The 14,884-nt window shown below is 41.1% G+C and overlaps 1 protein-coding gene across 11 annotated transcripts in view; it reads right to left on the reverse strand.

Moving 5' to 3' along the window:
- Positions 1-14,884, reverse strand: part of LOC120897275 — a 50,541-nt gene that overhangs the window by 5,952 nt on the left and 29,705 nt on the right. For 7 of the 11 annotated variants that reach the window (XM_040302011.1, XM_040302009.1, XM_040302007.1 and 4 more), the window contains 7 exons: positions 8,372-8,463; positions 5,723-5,956; positions 5,219-5,646; positions 4,832-5,142; positions 4,603-4,761; positions 4,466-4,539; positions 1,692-2,135 (listed from right to left, as the gene is read on the reverse strand). In XM_040302011.1, coding sequence (XP_040157945.1) covers positions 1,692-2,135; positions 4,466-4,539; positions 4,603-4,761; positions 4,832-5,142; positions 5,219-5,646; positions 5,723-5,956; positions 8,372-8,463 — 1,742 coding nt within the window. Of the gene's footprint in view, positions 1-1,691; positions 2,136-3,257; positions 3,339-4,465; positions 4,540-4,602; positions 4,762-4,831; positions 5,143-5,218; positions 5,647-5,722; positions 5,957-8,371; positions 8,464-14,884 lie in introns of all 11 variants that reach the window. The other 4 variants (XR_005738512.1, XR_005738511.1, XM_040302013.1 and 1 more) reach the window with 2 other exon arrangements.

A 14,884-nucleotide genomic window follows, 5' to 3' on the forward strand; every position in this document is an offset into this window, starting at 1 on the left:
AAAAAAACATAACAAAAACACACAAAACTATAAAAATTATTTACAATGCATTTTCTCAAAACATATGTACAATTGCTGGGTAGGAAAAGAAACTTTTTCAATAAACAAAACCACAACGCTAACAAAACGAAACACAAAATTACACCCGATAGATTGAATGAGAAAGTTACGCGATAGTAAAGACGAATACATTGCGGCGAACAGGAAAAACAAGAAGTTGTACCATGACATTTCTTACATCACCCTGTTTACATCCTTATGCGTTTGTCTAGCACATTTTTAGCACAACATTGCATAAAGCTTTTTACTGATACACTATTTTTGTTCCAATTCTTAGCGCGGATAGAATTTCGTTGATACACACATACACACGGTGGTGACACCTATAAGCCAATTGAAAGATACACAAAAAGGTTGTAAAATCGTTTCGTTACGCTGTACTTACAGCGTATTGGGCAGTATTTTACACGCTGCTCAGTCGAATAATTGTGTACAGTTTTTTGTTCCCATTTTCCAATATTTTTACACAAAAATCAAGATATCATACAAAATGAAAGAAAACATAGAGTAGGCTCCCGTAACGATTTGTAATTATTTTGTTAACAGATAAAATTACATTTACAATAGAAAACCGTTTATACGCAAAGACACAGACGACTGAGAATTACACAAATAGAGAAAATAGTGAAACAAAGATGAAAAAATATAGAGATTCAAACAGAGATCATTACTCAAACATTAAGACAGGAAATATGTGGTATACAGTCGATCAGACGGCGACCTTTCGAATGTACGAGTCTTGAAGCAACTCAAACAACACTAATGCGCGTTTATTCATATGTAAAACACATCCGGATTGGTTTACTTTCTCGTATGTTTTCTTCCATTAATGATCCAATGGGTTCGAGAATATAAAGGCAATTTCAAAACAATCTCTTTTTTAAATTTTGAACCTTCAGATTCCAGTGCCGTTTAATCACATTCTAGCAGTAACAATCGGTTCCACACTCACACAAACACACACGACGCATTCGAAAGCGCATAGACACGCAAGACATAGAGAAGAAAAGTAGGTTTAAGGGATAGGAATATGCATACAACTATGGACATATGAGGGAAACGTGAATTTAAAAACAAAAGTCAACTGAACTCACTATTTCTAAACAAATAAGCTCTCTTTTCTCTTTTAGTTCGGTAGTAATTAATAATAATAAAAAAACCACACATGTTTACTGTGCCGTTAAATTGACAAACATTATATATCCCGAAGGCTCTCTGTACAAGGAATCTAGGGAGAAATAACAAAAACATTTAAAATCAACCAGCAGTATAAGCATTACAACAAATAAAAAAAAACAAAATTGTCGACTTTTCTCTAAATGATGTTTACTTTCCAGGAAACGTAACCAAACCAACCATAAAAGAGATAAAATATTACAGTAACATAACCAATAATGTGCAATACTTGGAACGGAAAAAGTAAACTTTCAACTCTCAATCCAAACGCGCAACTAACAGAAACTCGTCCTAAAATGACTAATCAACTAAAGGTGTAGTGAAGGCTCCACCGGACGGAATCCTCAAAATAGTGGCAGGTAAGGGGGAAGGACAGGAGGGAATATATAAAGACAATACGAAAGTGAAGAAATAAGGAAAGATAGAAAGAAAGTGCCGGTCGGTTTATTACTTACACCAGAAATGCGCTATAAAATGTATTAGGATCACTGTCGAGTGCCATCATTTTGCGGCTCGTGTGCATCGATGTTTGTGATGCAGCACCGGTCGACTCTTCCGGTGCACCGTGCACTTTGCGTTCGCTGTTGTTTGCATGCGACGTGCCGCTGCTGGAACTGCCGCCGCCGCCGCCGCTGCCGCTGGTAGAGCTTGAAGCGGTGCTGGTGGCCTTGCAACTGCCGCCGCGTTGAGCCGTCGAGCGCGAATGGTGTACGGTCGTAGCCGACACGGACGTGCAATGCACGGTGGTACTACTAACCGTAGAGGTCGTCGTACTGCGCCTGGTACCACCAGTGCCGGTGACACCCGGCTGCAACAAGGATGGCACGGGCAGCCGCATTCTAGCAGTGCCGCCCGCCATGGTCGACAGCACTGGCTGGCCAAAGATGTAGCAATGACTGCTGTGTGTGTGTAACCCATCAACGATATTACCCACATGTGACCATAGTGGGCAGACACATCGTTTGGTTCAGATTCAGAAAGGACCCCCAAAAAACATATGGTCCCCATTGGTTATCCATTTTGCCGCCAGCAATGGTCAGGTCAGTAGAACGGTACGACACAGATCGTAGATGAAGGATGTGGTGTTTTTTGTTTCATATATATTTGTTGATTTTTATTGGCAAAATTCACATTGCATCATACGATTGCGGCAAGTTAGCGAACAATGGTTATTGGTTTTGTTATTAGGTGAATTTGGAGGAATGTAATGCAATTTAGAGAAAAAAGAAGAAAAACAAGAAATCACTTATTCACTCTGTGAGCTTTGAGAAAATGCATTTCATACCACAAGCACACACATACTCATTCGTCAGGCACGCACAAACACAGCAATGGTAAATGTACACAGTACTCTGGGAGCATTGGGACAAGGATGACAACGTTAACCACACACCCCTTGACTAGCGTTAGTGTATCTCCAAGCTACGCACAACCAGGTTTGGGAAATGTACAATGATATTTCGATTCTGTATTGGAAGTAGTTTAACCGCTGCTCGAGCGAAGCTGCATTATCTGGGAGTAAGTCAAGCAATCCGATTGTTCTTTTTTTTTGTTGATTTATGTAGATAATTTTAGAATTAAAAAGGCATAAACCTTACATGGGAAATGTGTTATTGGATGTGTAAACAATTACGCAAACTGAAACAACTGACTTTGTTATTTAATTTGTGATAACTCTTGAAAGTAGCAAGAAATTTGATGTAAAATCCTGATTTAATTCAAGGACATGGGGAATGTATTTTTATAGCAAATATCTTAGTAATTTATGCATTACTATGGGTGAAGATACGTTAACGTTTGATATATTTGATATTTATCCCTAATGAGATATCGAATTCAAGTGAGCATCAAGCATCTTTGCGCGGATATATTCAAGCACATGTTGGCACAGTAAAATGGCTTGTTTAATTTCAAACACAGATGTATGATTAAAAGTGAGAAACCAATTCAGATTAAGGCATTAAGAAGTGTGTTGTATGCAGATAAAAATTCGTCGATGCAATTGGCATTTGATTTCTTACCCCTAAATACGTGTGCTACGGTTATAAAACAATTCGTTCTTGTAAATCATCTTCACCTATCTTTATCGGGTCTCTTCCTCCCTTCACCGAACAAAATAAACAGAAAAGTGTACACAAACGAAAACATAAAACCATTGCGTGTATGGTTTAGTGAAATAGATAGGTGGTAGGTGTTTGATGAAATTTGTACGTTTTATGTGTGCGTGTATGTGAACGTTCGTGTAGTCGTGTGGGTGTACAATGTCAGCAAGGTGATAAGAAAAAAAAGTTTTAAAGAAAGAGAGAGAGATAAAAAAGAACAAACACAAAACAACAAACAAATATTGAGATAAATAAGAAACTTATTGAATAAATATTGTAAAGAGTACAAAATGCTAACTACTTGTTGGTACAAGGAGGTAGGGTTTCGAAAACAGCTAAGCAGATAACATACATAGATATATTTGGAAATAACAGGAGAAAGAAGAGTAGAAGAGGAAAGATAAGAATTTTATGATGCTTCGGAACCTTGATTTCGCATCGTTATCCAACGCTTTTTGATAAACAGTAGGGCGAAAAATACAAGTACACCATTTCAGGTGCCATCTTGCTTCCATTGCATTGAGCTGCAATATTTAATTCTAGATGTTGCAATGAGACCGATCTACATGAAGTTATTGAGTTTACAAATGTGTAATGCTAATTTAAATGAAATTTAATACTGCGAAAGCGGAATTATTATTGTATAAGAAATTCCCTCATGTTGTAATAAATGATTTAAAAGGTATCGATTAATTTTGTGTTTCTTCCAATTTCATAAAGCGGTCTGCGCTTTTTTGAAACAAACAAACTTTGAACTAGAATCTGGAACAGTACACAATGGTTCTGATTCTGAATTCGTCAAATTGGAATTATACTACAATATCCGAAACGATCCTAGCGCCGGAAAAATGCAAACGGAAAATTGTGAACAAGATACAGATTGAAACATTGATGAATAGATAGAAACGATAGTAAACAGAGCAGAGAGCAAGAATAAGAATAAGAAGAAGAAGAGAGAGAACTTGGAAACAGAATTGTAGAACAGATTTATAGACAGAGCAAAGTACAATTCCGTTTCAGACAAGTACAAGAGCGAAATAGATATAAGACTCAGAGAAAGTAAAAAGCGTCAAGTAAGGTACAGTGAGGAGAAAGTAATGAGTGTGTGTGTTCAATCGTTTAATTACCCTTGCGTATCTCCTCCTTCCTCAGCCACCAACAGTTCATACTCCTGCGCTGCGTATCGATCCCAGTCAGTAAGCTAAAAGGTCAAACACATGTTATTAGATGGCATTTCGATAGAATGTCATCGTGCTATTCTTACATCGTCGTTTTCGCGCTGTGCAAATGGATCACGCTGCTCGTGCTCCATATACTTCTCCAGATTGAAGAACGTGTCGAAGAAAATGGGCGTCATTTTGCATCGCTTTAGGTCGGCCAACGTTACACAGCCAGGAGTTGCTGGTTTTATCATATCAAGCATCTGGAAGCAAACGGGTACTCCTTAGCATATCGAACCAACTCCATCCACCACTCCCCAAACAAACACATACTTGACACAGGCAGTCTTCAAAGGGTAGGGTTTCGATACCGAGCGATTCCATGCGATGCTGTTGCTCCTCGTAGAAGTACTCCAGCTCGTACATCGAGAGGACACCGTCACCGTCCACATCCATACAGCGGAACCAGTACTCGATGGCAGTCGGGTGTGACTTATCCTCTTCCGCCAACAGGAACCACACGAAATCGGTGTACGACATTTTCGGACCGTTCGGACCCTGTATCATCGGATTGTTGTTGCCTCGCCGCGGACTTCGCGTAACGCAACCAGAGAAAATTCTCTCGATCATCCGCGATGACAGTGCTGCAATAGATACGCGCATACAAAAAAAGGATGACATTTAGTACCTTCCAACAAAATGCGTTTCGATCCTTCATACCGTGATCATTATGTCGGGCCAGATCCTGCTGGTCAATGTAGAGATCATGATCGCGATCCAGCTCCCAAAATTTGCAATAGATGACGTAAAAGTGCTCGTAGCTGAAATACGCCATGATTTGATTGATGTCCTCCTCCTCCTCCAGCAACTGAATCACGTCCAGCAGGTTCGATTTGCGCAGCTCAGTGGTCGTGATCTTGCCCGTCCAGCTGCGGTTCACGTTGTAGAAGATGCGCGCTATCACGGTGTGCACGTAGCGGGAGTGAAACTCTGCTGCCTCCTTCAGGAATGCCAGCCCCGGGTGCGTATCGACGACATCCTGTATCAGTGGGGCAAAGTCCTCCGGCAAAATGTACGGTCGCGTGCGATCCCCGCGGGACATTATGAAGACAAACCGGGATGCCGCATCGTGGCAGAATGATGTCATTCTAAAACGAGAATGTGCATTTAATAACCACCGTCGCAAAATATGCAGTTCATTAATCGCTGCGAGGCTGCTCTTACTGTCGCCAGAAGTGCAGGAATTTGTCACCATCAACGGCACCGTTCGGGGTGAGCTGCGTGCACATGAACAGCGGCAGGCGCCAGTACTGTGGCACCTGGCACATCTGTACGATCACCTGGAAGTTGTCCCGCGTGCACTCGTAGTTTGGCAGCTTGTCGAAAACCTGCTCCAATCGCTGCATTGTAGTTTCCGTCGTGATCGTTGGCGGCGGTTTGCCATTGGGGAAGTGGAATCTGCGAAAGGAAAGCGGAGGACGGAAATAACGTTTAGTAATGGTAATAGCGATGTAACACATGGCGTTAAGATGTATCTGCTAAAGTCGCATTTACTGCCGCCACCAGACACATCGAAAGACTGTCGCACTGTAATTGCATTGGGAGCCGTGCCAAAACGACAGCCAACTATCACACTAACAAAAAAAAAACGATTCATTCACAAACCATCACGACCTCGCGACGAATTTGTCAAGGAAAATGTCTGTGTGTATGAAAGATTTAATTTAGAAAAAAAAAATCGCATTTCTTTTCCAATCTCTTCTATTTCAAATCCACATGGACAGTAGATTAACAGCAAATAAATTCATTTTCGTCTACAAAAAAGACATACGCCATAACAACGCCAAAAAACATCAAACGATCACACACTCATAAAGCGTAAAGTGTGAATAATCATTGAAAATGCAGACACTCTCAAAGAGCTTGTTTGGCACATGTCGAGATCAACCGCGTTGATCTTTCCCCGTGCAAAGCGGCGGTCAATACCGCGACGACGATGCGCCGCGACAATAACCCACAACAGCTCACTCTACGCCACTAACAGCGCGTACTAACATCGCTTCTACTGCTCTTGGCTGCTCTCTCGCTCGCTTAAAATGATGCTTAATGATGCTTAATTTGGAACGCAAAGGGTCCCATTGTTGGCTCGTAAAATTTTTCCTCAGCCCGACAACAATGGCGCGACAGCATAGTTACACCGACCGAAAACCCCGGCAATGTGTACACATTGTGAAGCGGGTAGGAAAAAAGAAAGTTCCGCCTCAATAGCATTGATGCCCAAAATATCCAATTCAATAACGGATGAGTGAGCCGGTTTGCTGTGAACCAAACTGAAGCACAAAGCAACACGACGAATGTTTTGCCGTGCGTAACTGCTTAAGTAATTGCTTTGTTAGAAGCAAGTGCAAACAAATGGAAATTGTGAGATGAAGTATAGAATTGCTGTACATTAAATTTTAGCCAACAGTCTTCGAAGCAGAACAGAATCCGTTCAACTGCGGTTGTCATTCAGGACTAAAATGGGCTCTTCTTTAACCAATCGTAATCCCTCGAATACGGATGGCAAATTCAAAACATACGTAGGTACCGTCGATCATATCAAATTGCGTTTCGATGCGTCAACAGGTGTCAAGCCAAAGATACGAATACACATTTGAATGACACATTGAACAAAAAAGTGTTGTCCCAAAATGTTCTGATTTCAGTGCCTGTCTCTGGAGAATCAGCAATCAAGGCAAAACATTCAGCAACAGCAAAACAACGTTTGGATCATTGAATTACAGCAATACGTTTCTCAAAAGCTCGTATTACTGGGAACGACGTACCGAAAAAAACATTGAAAGCTGCTTTGCTAAAGGCATGCGTTTGTTTGTTTGTTTTTTTCTTTCTTTTTGACTCGTACAGAATTTCATTCTTAACGCTAGAAGCAATAGAAGTAAGGTGGTACACGTACACCCCACGAAGTAAGAAGAGCTATTTACATTCACCATTCGGTCAGTGCGCGACGGGCTAAGTCACGGTCAGCCACTCACCAAAAATAATTAAAAGAAGAAAGTAACCACCCTGCCCTCCCTATCTCTATCTCTATCTTTATCTATATCTCTCTTTCTCTCTTTTAGAGATGCTGTTGGCGCTTCAGCAATCTTGCAAACTTGTCAGTGTTTTTCTATCCGTGCTGCCGAGAGAGAGATATAATTTCAAACACAAGGTGGCCGGACAGAACAATCCGCGCAGCATTTTCCCTCCTTTCGTCGTGCGTGTTTTTAAACATTCATTTTTTTCTTGATGCGACAGTGTACTTCATCATTCGATGCGTGTGCACTAGACAGTCATCGTCATTCGCAGTTGGTGGACGGAATGTCTTCCGCCGTCAGAGCAATTGCGTTGGCGGTGTCAGTGATTGAAATTTTTTGTTTCTTTCTTTACTTCAAATTATCTCTCTTTCGCTTAGCGCCACTGAGTACCAGCAGCTACTTGCAGATACTTATCAGAATATATCTTATGTGGGCCTTTCGACGATAGGTTCAAGTACGGTTAAACGGATGAGCATGCTCACCACCATCATGTATGTAAGCAAGAACCTCTGCACACGGATACGGTTTGTATTCCCTTGAGACACGTTTGTTGTGTCTTCTTAATGTTATTAATCCCAGCTTTTTATGCAAATAAAGGTAGTGTGTAGGTGTAGCACTCGAAAGCATCCATACAAGTTACCATGCTCCGATGCTGACACGCCATCACCACTCACACCATACTCGCGTATATGCAATAAAAAGTCGCGACAATTCTTTGAAAAAAAACCCATACGCAGCATCGAACGCCGAAAGATCCACAACGAATAGGGGATAAGAAACACTGGGGTAAGATACTTACTGCGGGATGTAGGGGGCTTTGGTCGAGTTTTTCAAATGTCGCTGCAGCGTTGTGTGGATGTTTGGTGGAATCAGCCGGTTGACAGGTTTTGACTGTGAAGTAAACGGTAGAGAAGAAAAGAAAGATATCAGTAACCAGGAAACACGTACTTTTCGTCACCCAAACTGACGTGAGTGTGTGTGTGTGTGCATTTTTTGTATGCCGAGTGGGAGTGAATCAGAGAGAAAAAGGCTAAGGAAACCAAACCGCGATAAGTTCCACCCGAACAAGGATTCAATTAGTCGGTTCGGTCGGCTGAGAACGACAACATTGATTTGAGAGGTTGTCACCGGCTCAAACGCGTCCGAAAGGCGCCACCCGCCAAACGTAAACGGAAAACACACAAGATAAACCAAATAGCGTCGCCCGTAGAGAGAAGAGCGACGAACCAAGAAGGTCGTAATTGACATCAAATATGACGCGATCGCGACGCTGAGTTTACCTTTTCGAAACACAATCATTCAAATGAAGAGTGGCGTGTTGCTTGATAGAGGGCAACGTCTCTTTGCAGTTATTTAATGCGCAAACAAAGATAGGTAACATGCAGACACGCTACTAAACACGGTTTTTAGCACATTCAAACATTTTTATACCCATAATCATAATCGAAAAAAATCAATTTTCATTAACACACTTTTGCGGGGATCTCAATTTTTTCCGCTACCCAACAACCACGGCACATTTCGTGGGTGGTCTTTTGCGCATTCCATCAGCATACGTCAGGTCCGTCCGCCCGTAGATCGGTTGCTTTAAATGGATAACATTTCAAAATACCGTACCAAGCATGTGGTTGCGAAAGAAAACTCAATTTCCTCCCATTTGGGACCGGCACATCTGTTCGATGGAGAGTTTAAGGGTGGGTAACACGCATTTGAGTAAAACTGTTCCATCGCGGTCTGCGCAAACTTGTTGGCTGGGTGTGTGAGAAGGTTGATTAGGTTTCTATTCGTTCGCCACTTGCGCAGTACATTTGACGTGGATCTATTTACTGATGTTTGCATCAATGCTATCAATTTCGTTCGATTATTCTGTTGATGCCGTAAAGACAGATTTTGCCAAATTATAGGGTGATTTTGCTATCGTGGAATTGATACACTTATTCGAGAGTCCCTGTAGCGGAACTTGGGGCAAGTGTGCCACCTTAAGCATTTCAAGTTATAACTCATTAAAACATGTTTTTCAAAAGCCGATTTAAATCTCATAACCATTTTACATCTATTTCCTCACTTATAAATGAGTTTCGCTTGAAAAAAGTGCAAACAAAACAGTTTTTGAAGTGTTTTAAAAAGGACCCAAAAAGACGTTCTTTTTTGGGCTATGGGGCAAGAGTGCCACTCGTATGGGGCAAGACGGCCACCTGGTTAAAATAACCGTATTTCTTAGATAATTGGAAATTATTACGTTTGTACCACTAGTGTATGTATTCCTACATGTATTTAGTCACCAATGAACCCTTTTTGACCACCAATTGTACCACAATATGGTTTGTTACTGTTCTGTTTTTCTGGCGTGGAATCCGCTCACAATAGCGCACCATTCCGCAGCACGCTACAACAATGTTTACATTTTTGACAGCTCGCGCCTATGAAAGATGGTGGCACACTTGCCCCAAACAGAGATGGCACACTTGCCCCAAAAGTTGTAACTTTTTTGAAATTGAATTTTTCAGTGACAAAAAAAAAAGTTTTTTTCAACTAACCCCACAAAAAATTACACGTTTTCTCAGCTATACGGTGGTGTAAATATTTTCTCGGTTGATTGTTCGCATGATTTTTGAGAGCTTATTTGGTTGGATTAAAAAAATATAATATTCTGCTCTATTTTGAAACTCAATATAAATAAGTTCAAAACAATGGGAAATATCGATTGGTGATGAAATTAGGCTCAGAATACTTAGTCATTGGAAAGCAACCAACTGTATACACAATTGATCATTAAACTAAAGTTTATAAGGAAAAATGCTTGGTGGCACTCTTGCCCCGTATGGCACACTTGCCCCAAATTCCGCTATAGTGTTTTCTCTCACTCATGTTCAATATTCATGTAAACTTTAATGGCTTCAAGTCTCGAACAGGCCATTTTTTTGCATTTGCGAGGCTCGACACTCATTTAGATTCGGCAGAAACTGTATAATCTCAATTTAAGTCGATTATTCGTCTGCCACTCGACACGTCGACACTCCATAGAAACAAAACTATTTCTTTTACGGTGTGCAATATACCACAACTGAGCAATTTTTGTTCGTTTCTTTCATTAAGAAGTATAAACTTTCAAGAGCAAGTAGAAAACAAACAAATAACTTACAAGTTCACGTGTTTATATGTATCCTTCATTGGACATGGATCGTCAAATTTATCAAATTACAAACATTTATACAGTTTACATTTATACAGATTATACAGTTCTAAGCAGGAATGAAGTGTTTGTAGAGCTAATTTTAGAAACTTTTTTTGGTACGTTCAATGTCTAAAATATTATTATTGGCTGAAAATCGGATCCTTTTTAACCAATAAAACCAAAACAGATCAGTTGCTTTAAATATCTCAACAAATAATAGACGAGTCGATCGATTAAACAGATGAAACTGACAAGTCAAACGAATCGCCTAACGAAAAAAAAAAACAAACTTCTGAACTACATGAAAAACCACAGCAATCAAATAACAATAAATCAATAATCATTTTACAAAGACATTTAACCTTCATCTAAACCAGGGGCCTCCAAACTTTTCAGCTCGCGGGCCGCATTGCTTCAAAAATAATTATGTTGAGGGCCATTTGACGCTACCTTTAACTGATGAGTAAACGTTTAAATCTCGTTTTTATAATAAAATACCAACGATATTTGTACAGTTTAGTGTTACTATAGCTTGATTTTTGTCTAAGAAAAATAAAAAATACATTTTAATATTAAAAATTTATAATAACGAAATATTTATATTAACTCTGGCAAAGTCATCGTGGGCCGCATTATAAGCTCTTGAGGGCCGCATGCGGCCCGCGGGCCGTAGTTTGGAGACCCCTGATCTAAACAATCGAATCATAGCCTCAACATAGAAAAATGTTGTCCTTTACAGCAGTGTATCCTGTTTTCCATAACACAACTCCCATCCGGACAACTTGCAACCTTCCAAAACATAAAATCTGCAACTGAAAACTAACATTCGTCAAATGCAGAACAAACCCCGCCGCCTGTCCGTGTCGATCATGCGTATCGAACCATAAACCGTATATACGAGAGCATGAATTGACGTCCCCGAAGGGTGGTGGTACTGTATGCACCGAACCCAAGAGGAGCCCAGCACTAAACATAAACAGCACATTCGGAAGACCCATCAAGCGAATAGGGCAAGCTCGTGTGAGGATCATTTGCATACTTCGAATCGAAATTCCTGCTAAAAAAAAACAAGAAAATTACAAAACAAACCAAGCGGCAACACATTCACGACTAAAAACAGAAGTTCGACAAACGGTTCGATGGACTTTTGGCATGGTTGAATTAACGAACTGAGTGTGTTTCTTCTTAGCGCATAGTTGTGGAGATGGATGGTCATCAATGTGTCGCTCTCGGATCGGTTATGATTATGATCGCTAATGTGGAATAATCACTTTCACCGTATGATTCGCAACGAAGCGAGTCATTTTCTTCTGTCCAAAGATATGCAAATGGTGCTTAGTATTTTACACTAATAAAATAGAAATCTATGTATACAACCATCTATTTCCTGCAACCGTGATATAAATTGCGCTCGGCAATGCCACACAACCGAAGGGTTGTTTGTTTTGCAGGTCTTTTCGCTGGTAGTTCCTATTGCAGACAAGCTTTTTAAATTAAAGAAAAACATACTAAACAAAGCTAGTTAAAGCAAGCGGAACCGAATGATAGCTGACGGCTGAACACACTCGCATAAGTCACATTTTAAATGCACCTGAAGTTGTAGCTGGCAGGTTTTTCCCGCCCTCGGTCAAGACCCAGCAAGGCTTGAAAAGACATTCAAATTGTATTTAAACGTATAAAAATACACCACCGAGTTGCGTGGTGGTGCTGGTGGTTGCGCACACATAAAAACGGCACCCCGCACATCATTCGTGCAGAACGCCCACTTCCTTTCGCCGTTGACGCGTAGCGCGTGACGTAACGAGGAAAACACACTGAGCATTAAATGTACGCACACACAAACACACTGGCACAAACCAAAATAAAGGTATGCCACCCATCGGTTGTTCAGGGTGGCGGCACCACACCAGTTGGTCTTGTGATGGATCGCTTTCTACGCATTATCAACTCGTTACCCATGCGCAACACAACATTAACAAAAAAAAACAATGTATCTCACATTCTTAAAGGGTGAACGATACTATAACAAACAATTCGATCTGTAATGCACAATGCCTTTCAGTTGTTTGATTTTTCACCCCCCGTGTGGAATGTTTATATCCTTCTGAATTTTTCAAACTATCCGCACCGTGTTTCGGATTACTCCTCGAAACGCAAGCAAACAAGTGGGTGGTGGTAGCTTGCGTATTCTCCAGCTGGCAGTTGCGTTGGCTGATATTTCGGTGTCACCCTGCTAATAAAATTTGCCTTCACTCGACCGCCACATGATGACAGTATCTTTCCAAACGATCAAATCCGCTGCAGAGAAGCTAGCCCGAATATAAAACCTGTCATTTTGTTTTATTTGATCACGTTAACTCTCTCCGCGCGTCCGTCGAGCAGAAGATTAGAAGAGTTTGTGCAACTCACGCTACGCTGGGGCTACGATATAAATCATATTCTTGAAAATGTTCGAAAATTACGATTGGACTACGCTCAAAATAGAAGTGTTAAAAATGGTAGCCCTGCACCCTGCACCTTTTCCGCAAGGTCTTTTATGATGAGCTAGCCATAGAACGTTGATCGCCATTTCTATTCAACAAACTTTTCAGCTAAAAATTGTAAAGCCCTAAATAAAAAAGGCAATCACAGATTCTTTCTTCCCAGAGTAGCTTTTAATACTTGCAGCAAGTACACAAATCAAAGCAGGATTATCTATCACAGTTCAAACAACAAGTCAAAGCAAAGCCCTAATGTATTTTTGCTCCGTTCGTTTGCGATGGAATCTTCATCTCTACCTATCTTTCGCTGGATATTTAACTTATCTCTGATAAACTACAAAGTTTAAAGCAAATAATTAAACACAAACGACACCTAGAGCTAGCTTGTGCGGGTTTGTGACTTACCCCTGCCACATAACAACCATTCTTCTTCCGTCGCACTCCTCCAAATTAACGCAATTCGCACGAACCATCGTAAAAATATTTGAAAATTCATTAGTCATACCAATTTTGTGCTAACCGCGGCTAACCTATTACTGCATTAGCCAAAGGCTAATATATCAATACAATAGTAAAACATTCCCACCCACGATTGTGTTAATGAGTCCTACCCCTACTACACCGCATTACCGGATCATTACCGGTGGCAATAAAATTTACCCTTCCATTGCCCCCTCACTGGAGTCAGCAGTAGCCGAATGGAGCATAAAACAATTAATACCGATAATTTATATCCCACAACAACAATACGATGTACTATTATTATTCGATTTAATCTCACGATCATCACCAGATTTGCCTCGTGCTTTGCGCTACTGGCCCATAACGACACACATGCGAGACATACAGTAGCACCGCCGACAATTACTATACCGATATGTACGGTCAGTGAATGTTCTTACCTTCGCGGCTGTCTGTATTGTGCGGTAGAGCATACACTACCAGCCGGCATGGCTAGTTTCACGACGAAGGTACCAAACAACAATTTTCACACAGTGCACCCTCTCTAATAGAAGCAATGTAAAAACAGCGACAAACACGAGAAACTCGCCACCAGTCACGAGTTGCTGTTGTAGTGGTAGTAGTAGAGGTAGTTTGGGGCTATAAATACTACCGATACCGATACTAGTATAAACCACCCTCTCCTTAGGTGTCCCATACACCTTAACAGCCCGATTATTGAGCAGAGCTGCTTTTAATAGTATGCGCCCCTATCGTGTCTGCGCGGCGAACGACACAAAAACACGGTAAACGGATCATTTAAGGCCAGCCAGCACGCCAAGGCTCGAAAATCAGATTGAATCTATCCAAATTATATACCCTGCTGCAACAGACCGTGCGCACCCAACAACAGCCAGCAACTGCAACAGCCAGATATGGTTTCGCATGCATTTTCGCCCCATTGCATCTCCAAGCCTTCCGAGCGAGGGTTGGCAAAGCTTTAGCGCTTTCCTCCCATTCCTCCCAAAAGCCTTCAGATACAGGCTTGGCCCTACCCATAAAAACCGCACATAAGCCACCAAACAACAACAACAACAACAAACAACCAGACCAGTCAACACGACTCGTTGCATCGTGACGAATATGACGAAGGCGTCGTAATTGCATAGTTTTCCGGTTCATCTAAGGTACGGTGCGGCGCGGCGCAGATACATCA

The sequence above is a fragment of the Anopheles arabiensis genome, chromosome 2 (genome assembly GCF_016920715.1).
Source record: "Anopheles arabiensis isolate DONGOLA chromosome 2, AaraD3, whole genome shotgun sequence".
Classification (NCBI taxonomy): Eukaryota; Metazoa; Arthropoda; class Insecta; order Diptera; family Culicidae; genus Anopheles; species Anopheles arabiensis.